The sequence below is a fragment of the Bos indicus genome, chromosome 17, assembly GCF_029378745.1.
Source record: "Bos indicus isolate NIAB-ARS_2022 breed Sahiwal x Tharparkar chromosome 17, NIAB-ARS_B.indTharparkar_mat_pri_1.0, whole genome shotgun sequence".
Classification (NCBI taxonomy): domain Eukaryota; kingdom Metazoa; phylum Chordata; class Mammalia; order Artiodactyla; family Bovidae; genus Bos; species Bos indicus.
The window spans coordinates 69,256,964-69,276,527 of record NC_091776.1 but is presented as its reverse complement, the minus strand read 5'-3'; the positions used below and the strand labels follow the sequence as shown (position 1 = coordinate 69,276,527).

Below are 19,564 nucleotides of genomic sequence, written 5' to 3'. Positions count from 1 at the left end.
GCGTCAGCATCGCCCCCTCGGCGACAATTCGGTCGGCTGCCGCCATCTTGAGAGCTTGTCGTACTGTTGGTGCGGGGAAGGCGCTTTGACGCCGCACCGCTCACCTACACCGAGGCGGACTGGCAGCCCTGAGCGTCGCAGTCATGCCGGCCGGACCCGTGCAGGCGGTGCCCCCGCCGCCGCCCGCGGCCACCGAGCCCAAACAGGTACGGCGAGGTCTGCACCTCCACCGGCCGCTTGAGCAGGCCTAGGCCCTCCCCTCCGACGCGGGCGCTCCTAACTCGTGCAGGAAGGAGCTGCCGCTTAGGAGGATTTCGGGGGACTCCAAGTCCCAAGAGGCAGCGCGCTTCCCGCCTGCCTTCGGCTAGCGGAAGAAGCCTTGTTAGAACCGTGGTTCTCAACCTTGAGGTCCGCGGACCAGCGGCACTTGGGTAGATTAGAAATGCTGATTTCCCACCCCAGACTTCTGAAATCAGAATTTGCGTTTTTAATAAGATCCCACGGTGATTCATTAACGTTTGAGAAGCCCTGTTTAGCGCATCCTCCAGTCTTGTGTGGTTAATTGGGCCTTTGCCCTGGAGTCCCTAATTACCCAGCCTGCACGGTACATCTTTGAATGTTAACTCTCAGCGTTTGTTTTGTGCTTACTGTAAGCCCAGCACCGTGCCGGGCTACGATGTTAGCCAAATGAGTGAAGCACAGTTCGTGACTTAGGAAGGTCACGGACTAGTGGGGAGACAGATAAGAGAGAATACTTAGTAAATATATTTATCGTCTCAGTCACCGTAAATGATGTAGTTTCAGACAGCCCTTAAAAAGATTTCAATCAGCTAAGGAGGAAGACGGGGGTCAGTAATTGCAGAGTGATAAAGTACGGGTAGTAGGAATGAGGCAGGAATTCTTTTTGAACAACTATTTATTTTGTATCGGAGTATAGCTGATTATCAGTCCATTCTAAAGGAGATCAGCCCTGGGATTTCTATGGAAGGAATGATGCTAAAGCTGAAACTCCAGTACTTTGGCCACCTCATGCGAAGAGTTGACTCATTGGAAAAGACTCTGATGCTGGGAGGGATTGGGGGCAGGAGGAGAAGGGGACGACAGAGGATGAGATGGCTGCATGGCATCACTGACTCGATGGACATGAGTCTGAGTGAACTCCGGGAGTTGGTGATGGACAGGGAGGCCTGGCGTGTTGCGATTCATGGGGTCGCAAAGAGTCGGACACGACTGAGCGACTGATCTGATCTGATCTGATCTGATAGCTGATTATCAGTGTTGTGGTAATTTCAGGTGAAAAGCAAAGGACTCAGCCATGCATATACACGTATCTGTTCTTCCCCAAACTCCACTCCCATGCAGGCTACCACTTGTGATATACAATAAGTCCTTGTTGGTTATCCATTTGGAATATAGTGGTGTATACATGACCTTCCCAAACTCCCTAACTATTCCTCCCCCCTGGTAACCATAAATTTGTTTTCGAAGTCTGTTAGTCTCTTTTTGTTTTGTAAGTTCATTTATATCATTTCATTTTGGGAGGGATTGGGGGCAAGAGGAGAAGGGGACGACAGAGGATGAGATGGCTGGATGGCATGACTGACTCGATGGACGTGAGTCTGAGTGAACTCTGGGAGTTGGTGATGGACAGGGAGGCCTGGCGTGCTGCGATTCATGGGGTCGCAAAGAGTCGGACACGACTGAGCGACTGATCCGATCTGATCTAAGGGATGCCAAACGGTACTTCTCCTTCTCTGACTTACTTCCCTCAGTATGCCACTGTGAGTCCATCCATGTTGCTGTGAATGGCATTATTTCATTCTTTTTAGTGGCTGAATAATATTCTATCATACATGTGTACCACATCTTCTTCTTCCGTTCATCTGTCGATGGATGTTTGAATGGTATTTGCTTCCGTGTCCTGTGCTGCCTGCTGTGCTTAGTTGCTTAGTTGTATCTGACTTTGCAACCCCATGCACTGTAGTCCAGGCTTCTTTGTCCATGGGGATTCTCCACGCAAATACTGAAGTGGGTTGCCATGCCCTCCTCCAGGGGTCTTCCCAACTAAGGGACCGAACCCAGGTCTTTTGCATTGCAGGTGGATTCTTTACTGTCTGAGCCACCAGGGAAGCCCAGGAATACTGCAGTGGGTAGCCTGTCCTTTCTCCAGGGGATCTTCCCAACCCAGGAATCAAACTGGGATCTCCTGCACTGCAGGCAGATTCCTTACCAGCTGAGCTCTCAGGGAAGCCCTTCCATGCTTGGCTATTTTAAACAGTGGAGGCAGCGATTCTAATCAACATTGCTTTGATGGGCTAGAGGAGAGCTTAAGGTAGGCGAAGCCCATGGGAGTGTAAGCTAAGTTGTGTTCAGAAGGATGAATCAGTAGTTCACCAGGTAGGTGATGGGGCAGGCAAATACCATTCTGTATTCATTCAGCAAATTTATTTATTGAGCATATCCTATCTGTTGACCACTGCAAGTACCTCTGTAACCCTGGCATTTTCCCAGTATTTGGGGAAAAATAAGCCAGGTAAAGCCACTTAAGTGCAGAGATACTGAGGTCGGAATCAAACAGTGCCTCTGGTCAAGGGTAAAGAAGGTTAAAGCATGGAGTTGGGAAAGTGGTACTTAAGAGCTGTATTACTGGGGATTTGAACTTTTCCTAGCAGGCTTTTGGGAGAAGAAGAACGGATGTAAGCTGGAAATTGACATGTTTGTGTTGCAGAAATGGAGGTAGACAGTGATGTGGAGAATTGCTCAGAGGAACGATTGGTCATGTTATTTGAAAGACGAGGACCTGGCCTACACTGTGGCTGGGGTGTGGGGCAGAGGGCACTGACATCACGAAAGATGAGATGCTGATGGTGCAGGCTCTCCTCTAAACCAATGCGTTGGAATCCCGGTTCTGCCACGTGGGCCTCTGCAGGGAGAAGTCTCCATTCCTCAGTTTGTCATCTGTAGAATGCCAGTAGTAAGAATCCTTAACATCACAGGGCTCTGTAAGGCTTATAGATGTAATATGCTTAAAGTGCTCAGAGAAGTATGTGGAACCTACTCTGTGCTTGAGAAGTGTTCCTTACCGCTGAATGTGGAGCTTGAGGAAAGGAGAAGAGACCCATGTTTCTGCCCTGGGTGACTGGAGGCACGGTTGGCTGTCCACGAGGAAGGTGGTTGGAGATGAAAGTGCCTGGGACCGTGGCTCTTACGGCTCTGTGGCCACGTGAGAGTGACGGGGGGCATTGGTGTGGGCAGGGTGGTGCGGCCTAGCGGTGCTGGGAAAGTGGGGGATGCGCTGTCAGTGCCTACTGAGGACAGTGTGAGTCTGAAAAGAGGACAGAATTTGGGGGACACTCACATTATAGGGCAGGGGGTGAAACGGGAGCCAGGAGGGAGACCTGGGTCGGACGGTGGGCAAGAGAGACAGGTGAGAATAGGGCCCGGGAGGTGAGGCTCTTGTGACGGGGTGGTCACTGGTCGCATGGCCAGATAACCACAGTAGCTGGCCGTAGGCTATCTTTCTTGACTTTGACAAGAGCCCTGATAGGAATGGGGATCAGGTGGGAGGTGAGGAAGTGGGGGCGACAAGCCTGAGGGCACACGGGCTGTTGAGCTACCAGGGGAGGGCTGGGGGAAGGTGGTAGCAGTCGGGAAGGTGAGGGTGGCGGAGAAGCTTTCTAACATGGGAGGCTTGGCCCTTTGTTAGAGGAAGAAGCTGGTGAGGAGAGAGTGTTGGAACTTATAGGGCAGTTAATGCTGAGCATTCCAGTGGTTTCACAGACCTCTTGAACGTTAAATGGTGGTTTAGACCGTAGAATGGGTGTCGAGGGAAACGGCATTCGAGGCAGGAGTGGCCAGCAAGGAGTTTCCCATTTCTTTATTCAGCAGACGGTGGTGAAATATCCTGTATTAGGCACATCCAAGGGTGTGGGGATACACACACGGCCTTCTGGATTCTGGTTTCTCAGAATGTGGTCAGATCGATGTCCCATCGTTCCCCCCGCCACACATCTGAGTCACCTGGACGCTTGGTGAAAATGCAGACTCCCAGTGTTGCAGAGGTGGTCCAGCGAGGGGAGCCAGGGAGGCCGCTCTTCTCATTGGTCCCTGGGAGAGTCCCGTGCACGCCCAGAGCTGTTGAGAGAAGTGGTTCTTCGGGAGCAGAGGTTCCGAACTTGAGGAAGTCGTGATGAATTGAATGGGAGAGAGTCTGTGTTCTCAGTAATATCCTAGAGGAGTTTAACGGTTGGCATTCGACACTAAGCCAGAGACTTAAAGGCCTTCCTTTTCCTGTTTTCACAGCCCACAGAAGAAGAAGCATCTTCAAAGGAGGATTCTACCCCATCCAAGCCTGTGGTGGGTATTATTTACCCTCCTCCGGAGGTCAGGAACATCGTTGACAAGACTGCCAGCTTCGTGGCCAGGTAACGTAGCTGCTCCTGCTCGCGTGGGTCACAGGTGGGTTTTAGCACAGAACTGAATTCTCACGAGGTAACAGCTGGGTTTTTAGAGTGGCATTGTAGGCTTAGGCCTGTCAGCTCATCGGAGAGCACAGTATGGTGTGAGGTCGGCTGTGGGCAGGACTGGCATCTCTAACATGGTCTGGCGGTGGCAGAGGACAGGCCCACCCAGCTCCAGCGTCACCAAGAACCTGTGCTTCCTAACCAGGCCTGAAGAAGTGCCTGGAAGACTGTTTTGTCAGAGATGTGTGTCCGTTCTGAGCTGCTGGCCTGAGGAAGACAGAACAGGGAGTAGACAGTCTCACGGAGCAAGGACTGCATTCCTGACCCAGCTGCAGAATGGAATAGCATGCCCCCCACAGAGTTACTGTGAGGCCGGAGAGAGGGGACCGGGTGCAGTTTGGGTGCGTCGTGTAGCTGTCAGCCCAGATGGCGTGGAAGTCAGCTGGATTTCCTCTTGTCCCTCCCCATTATACTTGAGCACACCCACGCTTCCTCAGATGGAGTCTCCTTGATGGCCACTTGACTCCAAAGGTCAGCCATCCCTGGTGTAGTGCACTTCGAGTATTCCTTTGGCAGCCAGCAGGCCACGTCCAGCCTTCAGATCTTTTGTTCGTTCTCAGTGATTTCTCTAACTTTTGAATTGGTTGTCACTGCTTAGAAATGAGATTGCACCATAAGTCTGGATTTCTGGCTGCTGCTAAATTGGACGGTTGCTTGCATGGAAACGGTAGCCAGCCTCGAGCAGAGCGCTGCCCGCAGTCAGGCCCGCGCTTTCCAGGGAACCACACCTTGACCCTGGGACAGTGTCCCCGTCTAGGAGTGGGCTAGCTTTGGTTTAAGGCAAAAACATCATTGAGTAGACGGGTCCTTCCTTTCTCAGCCTCCTTATGAAATGAAACATAGAAAGAGGCTCCTCTGGTGTCTTTCACTGTGTCAGGCTCCGTGTAAATTAACCTTCCACATTTCCAAGGCTTTGATTAACCTGGATACTGGGCTGAAACGGCTCTGTACCTGATTAAACATTATGGGGCCATGTCTGACTTAGGGCAGCAGGTATTGCACGCATAACTTTAATATATCATAGTAACACTCATTCTTCCCCTTTTCCCCGGGTATTCTGAAGACAATAAACAGCAAGAAGATGTTAGAGGACGAATTACCGGTCTCACAGCCAGAATAGTTTCTACCAGCTGTTTTCGCTTTCTCCTGTCCTCCTGGGTCTTGGCGTCCTTTTTTAGGTCCTTGTACTGGTGGAGGTACTCTCACACCCTGCTTTCTCCCATCCGCCGGTGCTGAGCGTTCTCCTGGGTCGCCCCTAGTCTGCCGCCTGCTCCTCTCCGGAGAAGACGCGCCGTGTGCGGCGTTGGCCTTCCTTGACCTGGCCCACTCCTCTGTGTCTTCCTTGGAGGTTGTTCGAGCATTTCAGTTTGGCACATAAAGCTGGGAGGAAGTCTTTTCCTAGAAGAAAACTCTGTGTGGCACATTGCTGGCCGAAAGAGCATTTTAAAATATTTCTTAAACATTTTGCCAAACGGCTTTCCAGTCATTTTGTGCCAACCACAGAAATAAGAATTTTTTCCAAGTTCCCTTAATAATAAATTTGTACGTCCGCATCTCTAGATCTTGACTTTGACTCCTGTCTGACTCTTGGCGACCCCCTGGACTGTAGCCCACCAGGCTCCTCTGTCCACGGGATTTTCCAGGCAAGAATACTGGAGCAGGTTGCCATGCCCTACTCCAGGGGAGCTTCCCGAACCAGGGGTTGAGCCTGTGGCTCCGGCCCTGCCTCCTACGTTGCAGATGGATTCTTTACCGCTATGCCACGTGGGAAGCCCCAATTGCCTCGGAGGCGTTTCTGAAGTCTGTGGACTTGCTTTCGTTAGTGTTGCCGTGAAGGGACAGGTCAGCTTCTCGGGCTGGATTCAAGCAAACGTGCAGGACCCTCTGCTTTACTTGTGTGGGGTTCACGTGTATTGAGTGAGTAAAATTCACCAGGCCAGTGTGGTTTTCCAAAAGGAGTTTTTTCTCTCTAGGTTTGGTTTTCCCTTCCCTGCATTTTCCTGTCAAGAAACTGAAGTGGAAATTACCCTTAAAAAGTCCCACCAGCTGGGTTGAGTCAGACTCATGTTTTTTTTTTCCTGCTGAAATCTATTCCTTATGTTAGAGAATATAATTCTAAACATAAGTGAGTGAAGTCACTCAGTCGGGTCCAACTCTTTGCGACCCTGTGGACTGTAGCCCACCAGGCAAGAATACTGGAGTGGGTTGCCATTTCCTTCTCCAGGGGATCTTCCCAACCCAGGGATCGAACCCAGGTCTCCTGCATTGCAGGCAGACGCTTTAACCTCTTAGCCACCAGGGAAGCTAATTTAAAGCAACAGAGTAGCTTGGAATAAGCATGTCTGTCCTCTCGTCATTTTATATTTCAGATCGTTACCAGATGTGAGGTTATGGCTTAGGAGTTGGTGGTAGAGAAGACACCCAGAGCCCCTTTTTTAGCAGCCCTTTGGGTGGCAGCGTTGTTTAGCCGTATTTAAGTGGACATCGACCTTGTGTGGTTCACATTATTTTACGGTGGGGGGAACCCTTCGTCCTCGAGCATGGGCTTCAGCTGGGCTAGCACACTGTCACACCCAGACCTCGCGGTGTTAGTCACACCGCCGAGTGTGACCAGAACTTGCGGAGGAGCTAGCCGGGGTGTTGATGACCGCGGCCGCCGAGGTTGCTAAGGTGGGGCACAGCGTTGCCTGCACCCCGCCTCCTCTTCAGGTGACCGGGCCGGGGCGTGGAAGTCTGAGGACGGGGGGCGGACTGGCTGCCCCCAGCCTCTGGAGCCGCCCCTTGGTGTGTCTGGGGCGCTCTTGAGAGCAGGGCTCTGGCCGGAGGAGTAAGGGAGGCCCCACAGCCGTCTCCTGGCTCCCAAGTCACCTCTCCTGTTCGTAGGGCAGCCCCTTCCAGCCTTCAGAGCAGTAACAGGCCCTGGGGTGTTCAGGCCTGTGTGGTTCAATAGACTTTGGCTTCTCGTTCACTCATCAGTTTTCTCAATACTTCAGAGTAGAGAGAGAAGGTGGTATTTAGCCATATTTTACCGTGGGAAATTGAGTCAAAGAGATGTTCAGTAACTTGGTAAGCCAGTAGTGAACCCCAAACTTGAACACATCCATATCTTGTGTCTTTAAGGTGAGTGCACTTTCTGACTGATAACGGGTATTGTGGATGTGTGACACCTTGAAATGTTACTGTTGGGACTCTATTAAAAAATCAGGGTTCCCTATACATCACGAGAGGGACGTTTTTCATTCTGAGGGTTTAAAGGCATACACACTGGGGACATAGGGTGTGTGTGGGAAACTCCTCCAGATACAGAGAGACGGGCCTCCCTGACATCACGTCACTGTCCTGAGTGTGCTTTACGCAGCAGCTTGGACCCCGGGCCCTGGAGAGCAGTGTTTCCTGTATGAGTCCACCCAGTAGTAAAGGAGGTGATTATAGCCGTTACTTGGACAAGGTGTTAAACCCTGTTCACGTTTTCTTTTTTTTTCCATCCTTGCTGGCTAGAGGCCAGCATCTCAGTTTAGTGTTAACACATCCTTGATGCCTCACAAGCACTCAGTCATCCTGCTTTTCGACTAAGAACTGCTTTCAGTCTCAGCAAACTTTGAACTGAACTTGAACCGTGCCATGCTGCTTTGATTTCATTGTATTGACTCGTATGATGCCTTTTGTTAGCAAAGCCATAGTGACTTCTATTTGAAGTAGTAACATATGCCTTCCTCCCCCTGTTGCCCCCTTCCCCCCGCAGCACCCCCACTGCCCACCCCCCCCAGAGCCCTCTGCAGTGCAGTGAGAGCGCGTGGAGTCCTAACCCCTAGACGCCGGGGGATTCTCATGCCTTCCTTTGAAAGTATTTTCTTCGAAGTGAATACATTTTATTAGAAGGGCGCTAGTGAGCTGGTTTTAGAGCTGGCGAGACTGGCAGAGGTGCTGCAGGAATGACGGAGGTCTGAGGCCCTGGGGTCGCTGAGGCCTGCGTGGGCTGCAGGAGGCAGGGGCGCCGGCCGCTGACGCCAGGAGTCTCGGGGAGGTGACCTGCTGTGCCAAGGGAGGGGCCCGTTCGAGTGGTGGGTGGTGGCAAGAATGGGACTTGAGTGAGCCGTATTCTGGTCCAAGCACTTGAAAGCGCTGGGGTATCGATGCTTCTCTTTTTTCCCTTTTTCTAGAAATGGACCTGAATTTGAAGCGAGGATACGACAGAACGAGATCAACAACCCCAAGTTCAACTTCCTGAACCCCAACGACCCTTACCATGCCTACTACCGGCACAAGGTCAGCGAGTTCAAGGAGGGCAAGGCTCAGGAGCCCTCGGCCGCCATCCCCAAGGTCATGCAGCAGCAGCAGCAGGCCTCCCAGCAGCAGCTGCCCCAGAAGGTGGGAGCCCGCCCTGCACCTCACTGCCCTGGGGCTGGGGGAGGGAGACAATGAACTGCTGTCCACACCCCGCAGCCACACGGGCAGGAACGTGAGGCCTCTGTCCGCATCTTACAGAGGTGGATGCTGAGCCTCACACAGCAGAGGGTTGCTGACAGTTGGCGTTGGCTGAATGCCTGTCCAGCTCTGTGCTCAGAGCTTTGGCAGCCTTGTCTCACTGGTGCCTCACGGGCTGCGTGAGGAGGCCAGTAAAATGACCCTTTTTCAGACGAGGACTCTGAGGCTCAGGGAAGCACAGTCCACCCATGGCCACGGAGTCAGGACCCTAAAGTCCAGGCTCCCAGTGCCTGCTCCTTGCCTGACCGTGGCATCGGGGCAGTGCCACGGTGTGGCTTGTGGACCCCTTCTTGTGTGTCCCTCTCTCCTGTCTCACCTTCCCGGGGCCCCTCTGTGTGGCCTGTCCTCATACCCTCGTAGCACTGTGGAGGACTCGGGCTGTCAGTGAGGACACGTTTTGCCTGTTGTGTGGACCTGGACTGACTTTTCTCTTTGCTCCCTCCCGAGCCATGGTGACAAAGGCTACCCCTTGTGTTACTGTGGGAAATAAAGGTTGGAGAAGGTTCTGAGACCTTGCATTGCAATTGATTACTCCTGGTGCCTCAGGCAACCTCAGTTTCCTCATCTGTAGAAAGAATTCCCAGTACTTGTGTCCACTCATGGTTCGTGTGGAGGTCAGATGAGGGGTCCTCTGCACATGTGTAGGGCTTCCTACATCCTCTGTCCCCCTTGGGTGGGATTTAATAAACTATCCCTGTTGGATCTTCTGCCACCCAGTTTTGGTCCTCAGTTTCAGGGCAGCAGGGGACATGCAGAGAGACACGGTTCTCACTCAGAAAGCCACTCAGGAGCTGAGGCCACCCTTGGCCGAGACATCGATGCTCTTTGAGTTGGGCTTCTCTCCCTCCACGTGCTGGGGCATGCGTGTGATTAACAGAGGAGTAGAGAGCCATGCCGTCCTCTGGTGGTGCGAGCCTGCCCTGTCTCTGGAGCCAGTCCACCTCTTGCCTCTCGCCTCACATTCCCTTTGCATCTTAGGTTCAAGCCCAAGTGATACAAGAAACCATTGTGCCCAAAGAGCCCCCTCCCGAGTTTGAGTTCATCGCAGACCCCCCTTCCATCTCAGCCTTCGACCTGGACGTGGTGAAGCTGACAGCTCAGTTTGTGGCCAGGAATGGGCGCCAGTTTCTGACCCAGCTGATGCAGAAAGAGCAGCGCAACTACCAGTTTGACTTCCTGCGCCCGCAGCACAGCCTCTTCAACTACTTCACGAAGCTGGTGGAGCAGTACACCAAGGTGCCTGGGCGGGGCCCCGGGGGAGAGCACGCTGTCGCCAGTGACGGCTCTCCTCCATCCTTGGACTTGAATGGCCTTGGACAGCCATTCAAGTCACCAGACCTGAGGGTTATTACAGTATCAAGTTTAAGTGAGCCCTGGGTTAACTTCCCCTAGCGGGCTGCTTCCAGGGTTAACTGCTTCCTGTTCCTTCTCCCTCAGAACCTGGGTATGGACATTTAGCACTCTAACCTGAGGGCGCTGGTGTGTCTCTGGACTTGGGAATTCCAGGAACAGATCTGTTCTTGGGGAAGGGGGACAGGGAGGGTGGAGTGGGGCTGAGCCGCTTTGCCAGTGAGGGTGGGTACGGTTGGGCCGGTTGGAAAGAGTGGCTCTTTTACACGAGGCCACCATTTGCTCTCTTAGCAAATAAGCTTTGAGTGCCAGGCGCTGTTCCAAGCTCTGGGTATGCAGCAGTGAACTGAAGACAAAAATCTCTTGTCTTTGTGGAGACTGGTCTAGCGAGGGGGCGACAACTAAGCGCACCGTTAGTGTGTGTCAGGTGGTGATAAACACCGTGGATAAAACGCTGCAGAGAAAGCAGGGCGTGGAAGTCCTGGGAGGGGAACCTGTGGGCTGCAGTCTTCAGCGTGGTCACTGGGGATCCTGGGGCCTGTGCAGAAGCGTAAGGGCAGATCCGCCCCGGGGTAGTCACTGCATGCTGACGGTGTGCATGGCGATCTGCTGATGCTTTTACTTACTCCCTGCTAATCCTCGCAGCCTTTTACGTTGATAACGCCACCTTTAAGTGGCGGCGTCACCGTTTTGTAGAAGCAAACCAAGGTATGGGGGTTAAGTACCTTGCCTAGGGTCGCCCAGTCAAGTGCAGCTGAGGTTGGCCCTGTCATCCCGTGCTCTCCTCTCTCCTCCGCAGGCCGCTCTGTCCCGTGTTGTGCTGCACTAACAGGTGCTTTAACTCTTCTGTGTTTCAGATCTTGATTCCACCCAAAGGCTTATTTACCAAACTCAAGAAGGAGGCAGAGAACCCCCGGGAAGTTTTGGACCAGGTAAACTGAATTTCTTCCTTTCTTCCTTTTTAATAGTTTTGCTTATTTGTGGCTGTGCTGGGTCTTTGTTGCTTTGTGCGGGCTTCCGCTGGTTGTGGTGAGTGGGGGCTGCTCTTCAGTGCGGCGTGTGGGCTTCTCGTGTTGCGGAGCACAGGCTCTGGACACGTGGGCTTCAGGAGATAGAGCACACGGGCCCTCGAGTGCTCGGGCTTAGCTGCTCTGAGGCATGTGGAATCCTCCCAGATCAGGGTTCCAATCCATGTCCCCTGCATTGGCAGGTGTGCCACCAGGGAAGTCCTAAACTGAGTTTCTTACAACCAGTTACTGACCGCACAAGTTACAGTGTGTGGGTTCTGCTGTGTGTTTGGAAATGGTCTCTGAATCGGCCCCTTGTTATGCTCCAGGCACAGTCGTGGTGGGAAGAAGGGCATTGAGGCTGCAAAGAGCAAAGAAACCTGGGTTCTCTGGTCCCTAACTTGCCACTCTTCTCTTCTCTTCTCTGTCTCCGGTTTTCTTCTTTTGCTAGAAGCCAGCTTTTGAATGGGTTCTTGGGCAACAATTGCCTTTTGAAGTCTGGTTTACAGAGTCAGGAGACCAGGCATGTTGATCTGGCTGTTCTGGGAGGCTGCTTGAAGCCTTCGGTTTTGCAGGCTGTCAGGCAGCCGCGGCTCCTGTGGGCACGTGGTTGTCACACAGACTTCCTGGGAGGGAGGAGTTTGCTCGCCACCCGCCAACTCAAGCAGAAAACTTTGAGGTTCTAACAGAGAGCTGCCCTTGGGGCCCAGACAGAGGTCTCTGGCATTCAGATTTTCATCCTGTCCAGCCTCTGGGCCTGGCTGAAACCAGATGCAGATTCCATAGTCTGCTCCAGGAAGTCCCTCTGGTGGGCAGAGCAGCCTCCTGTTCTGAAGGAGACGCTGGCTCTGGTGAAGGCCCTGGAGCTGACAGCCTCCTTGGGAGCTGACCCTGATTCCGCTCAGCACTGTGCCGTTCCCCTCCCTTCAGGTGTGTTATCGCGTGGAGTGGGCCAAGTTCCAGGAGCGTGAGAGGAAGAAGGAGGAGGAGGAGAAGGAGAAGGAGCGGGTTGCCTACGCTCAGATCGACTGGCATGACTTCGTGGTGGTGGAAACAGTGGACTTCCAACCCAACGAGCAAGGTTGGTCTGTGACTCCTGTTGGCAGAGCCAGGAGCTTGGCGCCATCGTCCTGGGAGAGCGGGCCAAGCTGTCCCCGGGGATCGGGAGGATCCCGGGGAGTGGGCCAGGCTGTCCCCAGGGAGCAGGAGGATCCCGGGGAGTCTTCTGTCTCCTCCCTGTTTCCAGAAGACTTCGGTCCTTCTGCTGCCCCAGTTACATGCAGTTCAACAGATAGCATTGTGCGCGGCCCTGGGTGGGCCTCTGGGGGTGGGAGAGAGACCAGGCGGCCCCAGCCCTGAGAGCCGACGGCATGGGGCGGGCCGCCCGACAGGCCTCTGATGGGAGTGTCTGCGGAGCCCTCCCTTGACTCCTGCTCGCCCTCTGCCAGGGAACTTCCCCCCGCCCACCACCCCGGAGGAGCTGGGGGCCCGGATCCTTATTCAGGAGCGCTACGAGAAGTTTGGGGAGAGCGAGGAGGTCGAGATGGAGGTTGAGTCCGATGAGGAGGACGAGAAACAGGAGAAGGCGGAGGAGCCTCCGTCCCAGCTGGACCAGGACACTCAAGTACAAGACATGGACGAGGTGCGCTCCTGGGGGGCCTGGGGTGACTCTTTCCTGGAGCCAAGGGCAAGGGGGTGCGCTCCTCTGAGTGAGTGTGCCAGCCCCCTCTTGACGCCTGAGAGGAGGCCTGGGTCCTGAGTAAGGCGTCCCTTTTTCCAGCTCAGGCAACAAAGGTCCCTTCGTAGGCGAGGCTCCGTGAGCCGTGCCGGCTTGTTTGGTGACCGTCCTCCTCTGCCCAGAGGCCCCGCTTACTACCGCCCCCAGGCTGGCTCTCCTTAGGGAACCCTCTGTGCCGGATATTTGGATGCTTTTGAGCCTAGGCCCAAACGATCAGCAGTTTCCAGAGCTTTTCTGACTGTAGCTTGTGCTTCCTCTGGGCGCCTCTGCCCCTTCGAGCCAGGCCTCCCCGCAGGCTTAGAGTCTCCAGAGCCAAGCCACTTTCCTCCCCTCGGAAAGAATTTGTGTGCAGCCTGAGAAGAAAGGCCCACGTGTCTGTGGGAATTGACTTTTTCTCTCCCTCCCAGCATTGCTCTGTGCGTGGCTCCCATTGAGCGCTGACTTGCCCCCCATGGCCCTCCCCAGCACGTTAAGTGCCGTTGGCCTCCTGGGACTGCCTGGTGCCAGCTGCTGGAAATGCCTGGGCAGAGTGTCAGCACCACACAGCCCCCAGCGCTGCCATTCAAGCTGTGAGGAAGCTGCCTGGCCTGCTGCCGGCTGGCCCCGGCTGCCCAGGGAGCTTAGCATGGGGATGCTGGCTGGCAGGGGCCTCGGCTGCTTGCCACCCTGCGAGCTGCCGGGCTCGGCTGCAGGGAGGTGGCTTCTCATTCCTGCTCTGAGTCACGCCACTGCCTTGCTTTTCAGGGTTCGGATGATGAAGAAGAAGGGCAGAAAGTGCCGCCACCCCCGGAGACACCCATGCCACCTCCTCTGCCCCCAACTCCAGACCAGGTTATTGTCCGGAAGGACTATGACCCAAAAGGTGGGTTCCGTTTTTCTGCCTCGTGTTTCTCAGACCTGTGTTTGTTTCCAGGATGGGGGCTTGTCATAAGGCATTGGGAGCCCCTGTGTCGTGGGCCCCACAGCAGGGCGTGGGACTTGGTCGTCTGTGGTGCCCTGGCTCAGCGCACAGGGCCTGGGAAAGCATGGCACTGCGTGGGCAGTGCAAGAATGAAGCAGCACCCTCTTAACCCAGGCTGCCACCCAGGTTCTCACTCGGCCCTCTGTTGCCTTTCAGCTTCCAAGCCTCTGCCTCCAGCCCCCGCTCCCGATGAGTATCTTGTGTCCCCCATTACTGGGGAGAAGATCCCTGCCAGCAAGATGCAGGAGCACATGCGCATTGGGCTTCTCGACCCCCGTTGGCTGGAGCAGCGGGATCGCTCCATCCGTGAGAAGCAGAGCGATGACGAGGTGTACGCGCCAGGTGAGGTGGGGTGTTCCCCACTCGGACCACACCCCTCCTTTGACTCAGCCCTAATTCACTTTGGCCCATTGGGATCTCTTAAGTTAATAGTCAACTTGCTTTAATCAAATGCAGAAAGCTTTGAGGTCAGCAGGAGCTTTTGAGGATAGGTGTGGTCTAGGAAGCTACAAAAGAACCGCCTGTTTTCTAGAAACCCTGCAGAGGCGGGCACCTGAGGTGGGTGGCGTGTGCCCGTCGGCATCCTGGAGCAGGATCTGACTGCAGCCGGGAGGGGTGCTCACTCCCAGGCCATCTTGGAGTGGAGGCTGTGGTGGCTGGAGGGCGCTGTTGGTCCCTTGATTGTGAGAAGCAGCCCTACAGGGAGGGAGCAGACTGTCCCGGAGGCTGGAGACCCCTCTTCTAGAGTCCGGGCTCTTCTGCTTGCCACGCTGCTCATGTGGCTCTGTCCTCTCAGATGCCTTTCGTTAAGTCGGGGTTGGACACGCTCCAGTTTCCAGGCCTAGTGCTCATCAGGCGGCCTTCCCCAGGCTCAGAGGGCTGGCACGAGGCACTGGGACCCACAGACAGCTGTGTCCCGTAAGAACAGCCTCCACCTGCACCGACTGAGCCGCCGTCCTGTCGGCCGGGCACCGGGTTTAGTTTTCCTCTCTGTTGCCCGCCTCTGTTGTCTGGCTCTGTCCAGGTCTGGATATCGAGAGCAGCTTGAAGCAGCTGGCCGAGCGGCGTACAGACATCTTTGGTGTGGAGGAAACGGCCATCGGTAAGAAGATCGGCGAGGAGGAGATCCAGAAGCCGGAAGAGAAGGTGCGGCTCGGTGACTGCCACCACCTTTCCTGTTGCCAGCACCCCACTTGCGCTTAGTTCCGGGAGCCCTGACCAGTGTGGCTTCGCCTCCCATGCAGGTGACCTGGGACGGCCACTCTGGCAGCATGGCCCGGACCCAGCAGGCCGCCCAGGCCAACATCACCCTCCAGGAGCAGATTGAGGCCATCCACAAGGCGAAGGGCCTGGTGCCGGAGGATGACACCAAAGAGAAGATCGGCCCGAGCAAGCCCAACGAGATCCCCCAGCAGCCGCCGCCGCCGTCCTCAGCCACCAACATCCCCAGCTCGGCCCCGCCCATTACATCGGTGCCCCGGCCGCCCGCGGTTAGCCCGCAGCCACCCCGGACGGGTCCCTGGAGCTGGGTTCCCCGGGTTGGACAGTGCCGGCTCAGGGCAGCGGTCTCACAGGAGCCTGAGGGCAGAATGGGTCAAATCAAGAGAAAAGAACCCTTTAGTTAGAAGTGGGAACCTCCAGGCTGGCCTTCCATTTGTGTGGAAGGGCTGGAACCGGGAGGGAGGCGGGTGGCGAATGTGAGAAGCAGGCTTGGGTCAGGGGGCCGGGAGGACTTAAGGGGCCTTGGAGGACCGCTGGCCTGACTCCGGTGGACTGAGTCAAGGGCAGTCCCCTCAGTTTCTCTCTCAGTGGGTGGAGTCCCAAGCGGCAAGAATGTCGCCCTGGGTCTCTCTCCGTGTGGTTTGTGGTTCTGTCAGGGCCCCGTGTGAGGCTGCGCTCTTAGCCCCAGGCTATCCAATGCTGTCCCCAGAGGCTGCAGGGGGTCGGCTGCCGGCTGGTGTGCCCTGGGGTGCAGCCTCGGCTTCCCGTGACCCGCGGGTCCCTCCCGCCCGCAGATGCCGCCTCCCGTCCGCACCACAGTTGTGTCCGCAGTACCTGTCATGCCCCGGCCCCCGATGGCATCCGTGGTCCGGCTGCCCCCAGGCTCAGTGATCGCCCCCATGCCGCCGATCATCCACGCGCCCAGGATCAACGTGGTGCCCATGCCTCCCTCGGCCCCTCCTATCATGGCGCCTCGCCCACCACCCATGATTGTGCCGACAGGTCAGTGTCATGTCGTTTTCCAGGCCACTGGGTCAGTGCTACAGACCAGGCCCGGAGCAGAGCAGTGGCTGAGGGGAGCGCGAGCTGTTCGAGCTGTGGCTCCAGCCCAGAGGAGAGCCTCGACTTAGCTCTGTGAGAGATTCCTGGGGTGGAGGAGGTTGGGCTCCTGGCTCTTGGGGGAGATAGGCTGATGAGGCAGACCTGGGGTATGTGCACCCAGTGGGGTCAGGCCTGAACGGGCGCTGAGGCCTGTTGGCGGCTCCTGCTCCTTCCGTCGGCCCCGCCCTTCCTCCAGTTTCCTGGTACCCGGTCTGGGCAGGCGCCCAGGTCCCCTGCTGGGGAGCTCACTGGCTGCCAGACTCAGCCAGGAGTGGTCTTTCATGCTTCTGCCTGGGAGAAGTCGGAAACCTGTGCAGTCTCCCCTCACCGTCAGCCGCCGGGGTCCTGGGCGCCTTCCTCCCACTCACGTGGCTGCTCGCTCCTGCCCTGCAGCTTTTGTGCCCGCCCCGCCCGTGGCACCTGTCCCTGCTCCAGCCCCCATGCCGCCTGTACACCCCCCGCCTCCCATGGAAGACGAGCCTGCCTCTAAGAAACTGAAGACCGAGGACAGCCTCATGCCCGAGGAGGAGTTTCTGCGCAGAAACAAGGCATGTGACCCAGAGTTGCCCACACGTGCAGTGTCTAGACAAGTCGGGGGGACCGTCCTGCCCCCATTACACGCCTTGGCCCACCCTGTGCTGCTCCCCTGGTTTTGGCTTCTGGGACCTAGGTCAGCTGCTGGAGGCCCAGGAGGCTTCTGAGGCTTCCAAGTGCCCAACATGCCTGATGTGGGGTCAGCCGCCAGCTGTCAGCGGTCCCCCTGGTGTGAACGGTCGTAGAGGCCAGCAGGGAGGCCCAGCTGCACAGGCAGCCGGGCTCCAGTATGAAGGGGGTTCAGGACACAGGAGGAAATCCTGGGGACAGTTCTTCGTTTCTCTGTGAACTTTGCCTCCAGTTGCCGCCCTCAGGAGTCTTGTAGGGATCCTGTTGGGATATTAGGAACAAGGGCTGGGAACCTTGGCACTTCCGGGGCCTGGGGAAGCTGGCAGGCTCTAGTGAGGAGGCAGAAACAGTCCCAGCCCCACTGCCCCAGGGCATTTGAGCAGATCCTTTTTTTTTTTCCTTTCTGACAGTAGTTTCCATTTCTTGAGTACCTACTCAAGTGCTGGGATAGAACCACGCCTTTTACTGAAGGCTTGCAGCCTCACCAGCCAGCAGTTGTGATCAGCTGCTTCACTGAGTTGGGAACCCAGGTCTTCTGACCTCACAGTTCATGTTCTTTCCCCTGTGGTACTTCCTGAGGCTTGCAGAGCACTTTCATGTCCCCTCTTCAGCTTCAGCCTAACCATTAGGCAGGTTAGGGATCGTTCTAAAGAAGAGAGATCAGTTCTTGAAAAAGGGGAGTGAGTTGTTCCATGTCACAGGTGGTGTCAGTAGTAAATCAGGCCAGAGTCCAGGAGTCCTGATGGACAGGTGACATTGTCTCAAGGGCCCGGGACTAGAGATCGTAGTTCCTGTTTGGCCCAGGACTTCCCCGGCATAATGGCCACTCCTGATTTGCAGGGTCCAGTGTCCATCAAAGTCCAGGTGCCCAACATGCAGGATAAGACAGAATGGAAACTGAATGGACAGGTGCTGGTCTTCACCCTCCCCCTCACAGACCAGGTAAGAGTTGCTGCCCCCAACTGGCCTCAGGCACAGGGGCACCAAGGCCTCAGGGGGACGCTTCCTCCAGCTGACCTTAGCGAGGGGTGGCTGACCGCTCCTCCATCCCACAGGTCTCCGTCATCAAGGTGAAGATTCATGAAGCCACAGGCATGCCAGCAGGGAAACAGAAGCTGCAGTACGAGGTGAGTTGGGTGTCAGCCGCCCTTGTCCTCTGTTGTCCCAGAAGCTAAGTCATTTGTGGGATCAGGAGTGGGGAGATGCCTCGTTGTGGCCATGTAAGTCCATCCTAGAAGCCATGATGCTGGTGGCGGGTGCTGGGGCAGGTTAGTCTGACAGGGTGAGAGGCTCTGGCAGGGTCACAGCACAGTCTTGTGTGGGGTCTGGACGTCTCAGTGACATCTGGGGACAAGACTTGGGGGTGCTCTGGTAGGTTCCTGCCCCGGGGGTGGAGCCACCCCAGCGAGTGTGGCCTCAGGCAGCCCGGCTTTGTGCTCAGACACAGGTGGCGGCCCAGCCACCCTGGCACGGCCAGATGAGGGGCTGCTGCGTTCACCCTTTTTGGACTTTGACTCTGATCCCTACTCCAGGCCTCAGTTTCCTTCTCTGTAAAATGAGGCTCTTGGACTAGCTGGTCTCTCAATCTTACGATTTGAGAGTCAACATTCATGGGTTGATGAGGGCCAGATTCTTGGGAGTGTTGCACTCCCGCCCAGCGCCACTCCCGTTCCTGCCCCTCGTGCCTTCAAGCCCCTGTGTTTGCTAAGAGTGTTGGGAGCTGTGAAGCAGCTCATTGTGCTCACACTGCCCTGGGCTGAGGCACTCCTTCTGTTTCCTAGGGCATTTTCATCAAGGATTCCAACTCGCTGGCTTACTACAACATGGCCAACGGTGCCGTCATCCACCTGGCGCTCAAGGAGAGAGGCGGGAGGAAGAAGTAGGAGAAGCCTGCTCTCAGGTCCTGCCACTGTTGCTCTGCCTCTCCTGCCCCCACTCCCTGGCCCCGAGCCAGGAGACCCTGACTTGCACATTTGTGTCCCTCTTGCTGAGTTTGGAAATTCAAATTGGCCGGCAGAGTTCCCCACCCCCACCCCCAACATTGATCGCAGAGGGCTTTCTCAGGCTCTCTCCTCCCCAGTGGTCCCTGGAATCCCTTTGTGCTCGGGTCTTGGTTTGAGGGCATTCGTTTCTTCAGGCAGCCTGTTAGGAGACGTGAAACCAGGAATGCCCTGTAGGATGCGATCACAGCGCCAAGTGGCTCGTAGAGAGTGGCTGTCGTCATCATCGTTGATCATTTGGTATTTTGCCACGGGCTAATAAACCTCTTCAACCCTTCTTGTGAAATCAGTGTCATGAGACTTGTCTCCTGGCCACCTTGCCCTGTCTGGACCTAGGACTATGGAGTATGGCACGGTGCCTGTGGCTCCTCTTCTGCTCTGAGAAATGCTGGGCTTCTAACTGAATTCTTGCCTCCATCCAGTCTTCTATGACTCTTTCTTAGGTATGTTTTTATTGCCTTTTTGAAGCACATGGATCTTCAAAAGGCATAGCCCTGTGTGTATAACAGACTAAC

General features: G+C 55.6%; 1 protein-coding gene across 2 annotated transcripts; it reads left to right on the top strand.

Moving 5' to 3' along the window:
• Positions 1 to 12: 12 nt before the first annotated feature.
• Positions 13 to 19,335, top strand: SF3A1 (splicing factor 3a subunit 1). Of its 2 annotated transcripts, XM_070769816.1 has the most exons (17): positions 13 to 206; positions 4,303 to 4,424; positions 8,684 to 8,891; positions 9,987 to 10,244; positions 11,216 to 11,290; positions 12,296 to 12,446; positions 12,814 to 13,007; positions 13,848 to 13,965; positions 14,221 to 14,406; positions 15,089 to 15,210; positions 15,309 to 15,554; positions 16,080 to 16,287; positions 16,780 to 16,934; positions 17,890 to 17,991; positions 18,105 to 18,176; positions 18,831 to 18,949; positions 19,187 to 19,335. In XM_070769816.1, the coding sequence occupies exons 1-16, from the start codon at positions 144 to 146 to the stop codon at positions 18,930 to 18,932; spliced, it is 2,382 nt and encodes a 793-aa protein (XP_070625917.1). In that variant the 5' UTR covers positions 13 to 143; the 3' UTR covers positions 18,933 to 18,949; positions 19,187 to 19,335. The 2 variants fall into 2 exon arrangements, with proteins under 2 accessions (XP_070625917.1, XP_019833200.2); XM_019977641.2 differs by having other exon boundaries at positions 18,831 to 19,335.
• The last annotated feature ends 229 nt before the right edge of the window (positions 19,336 to 19,564 follow it).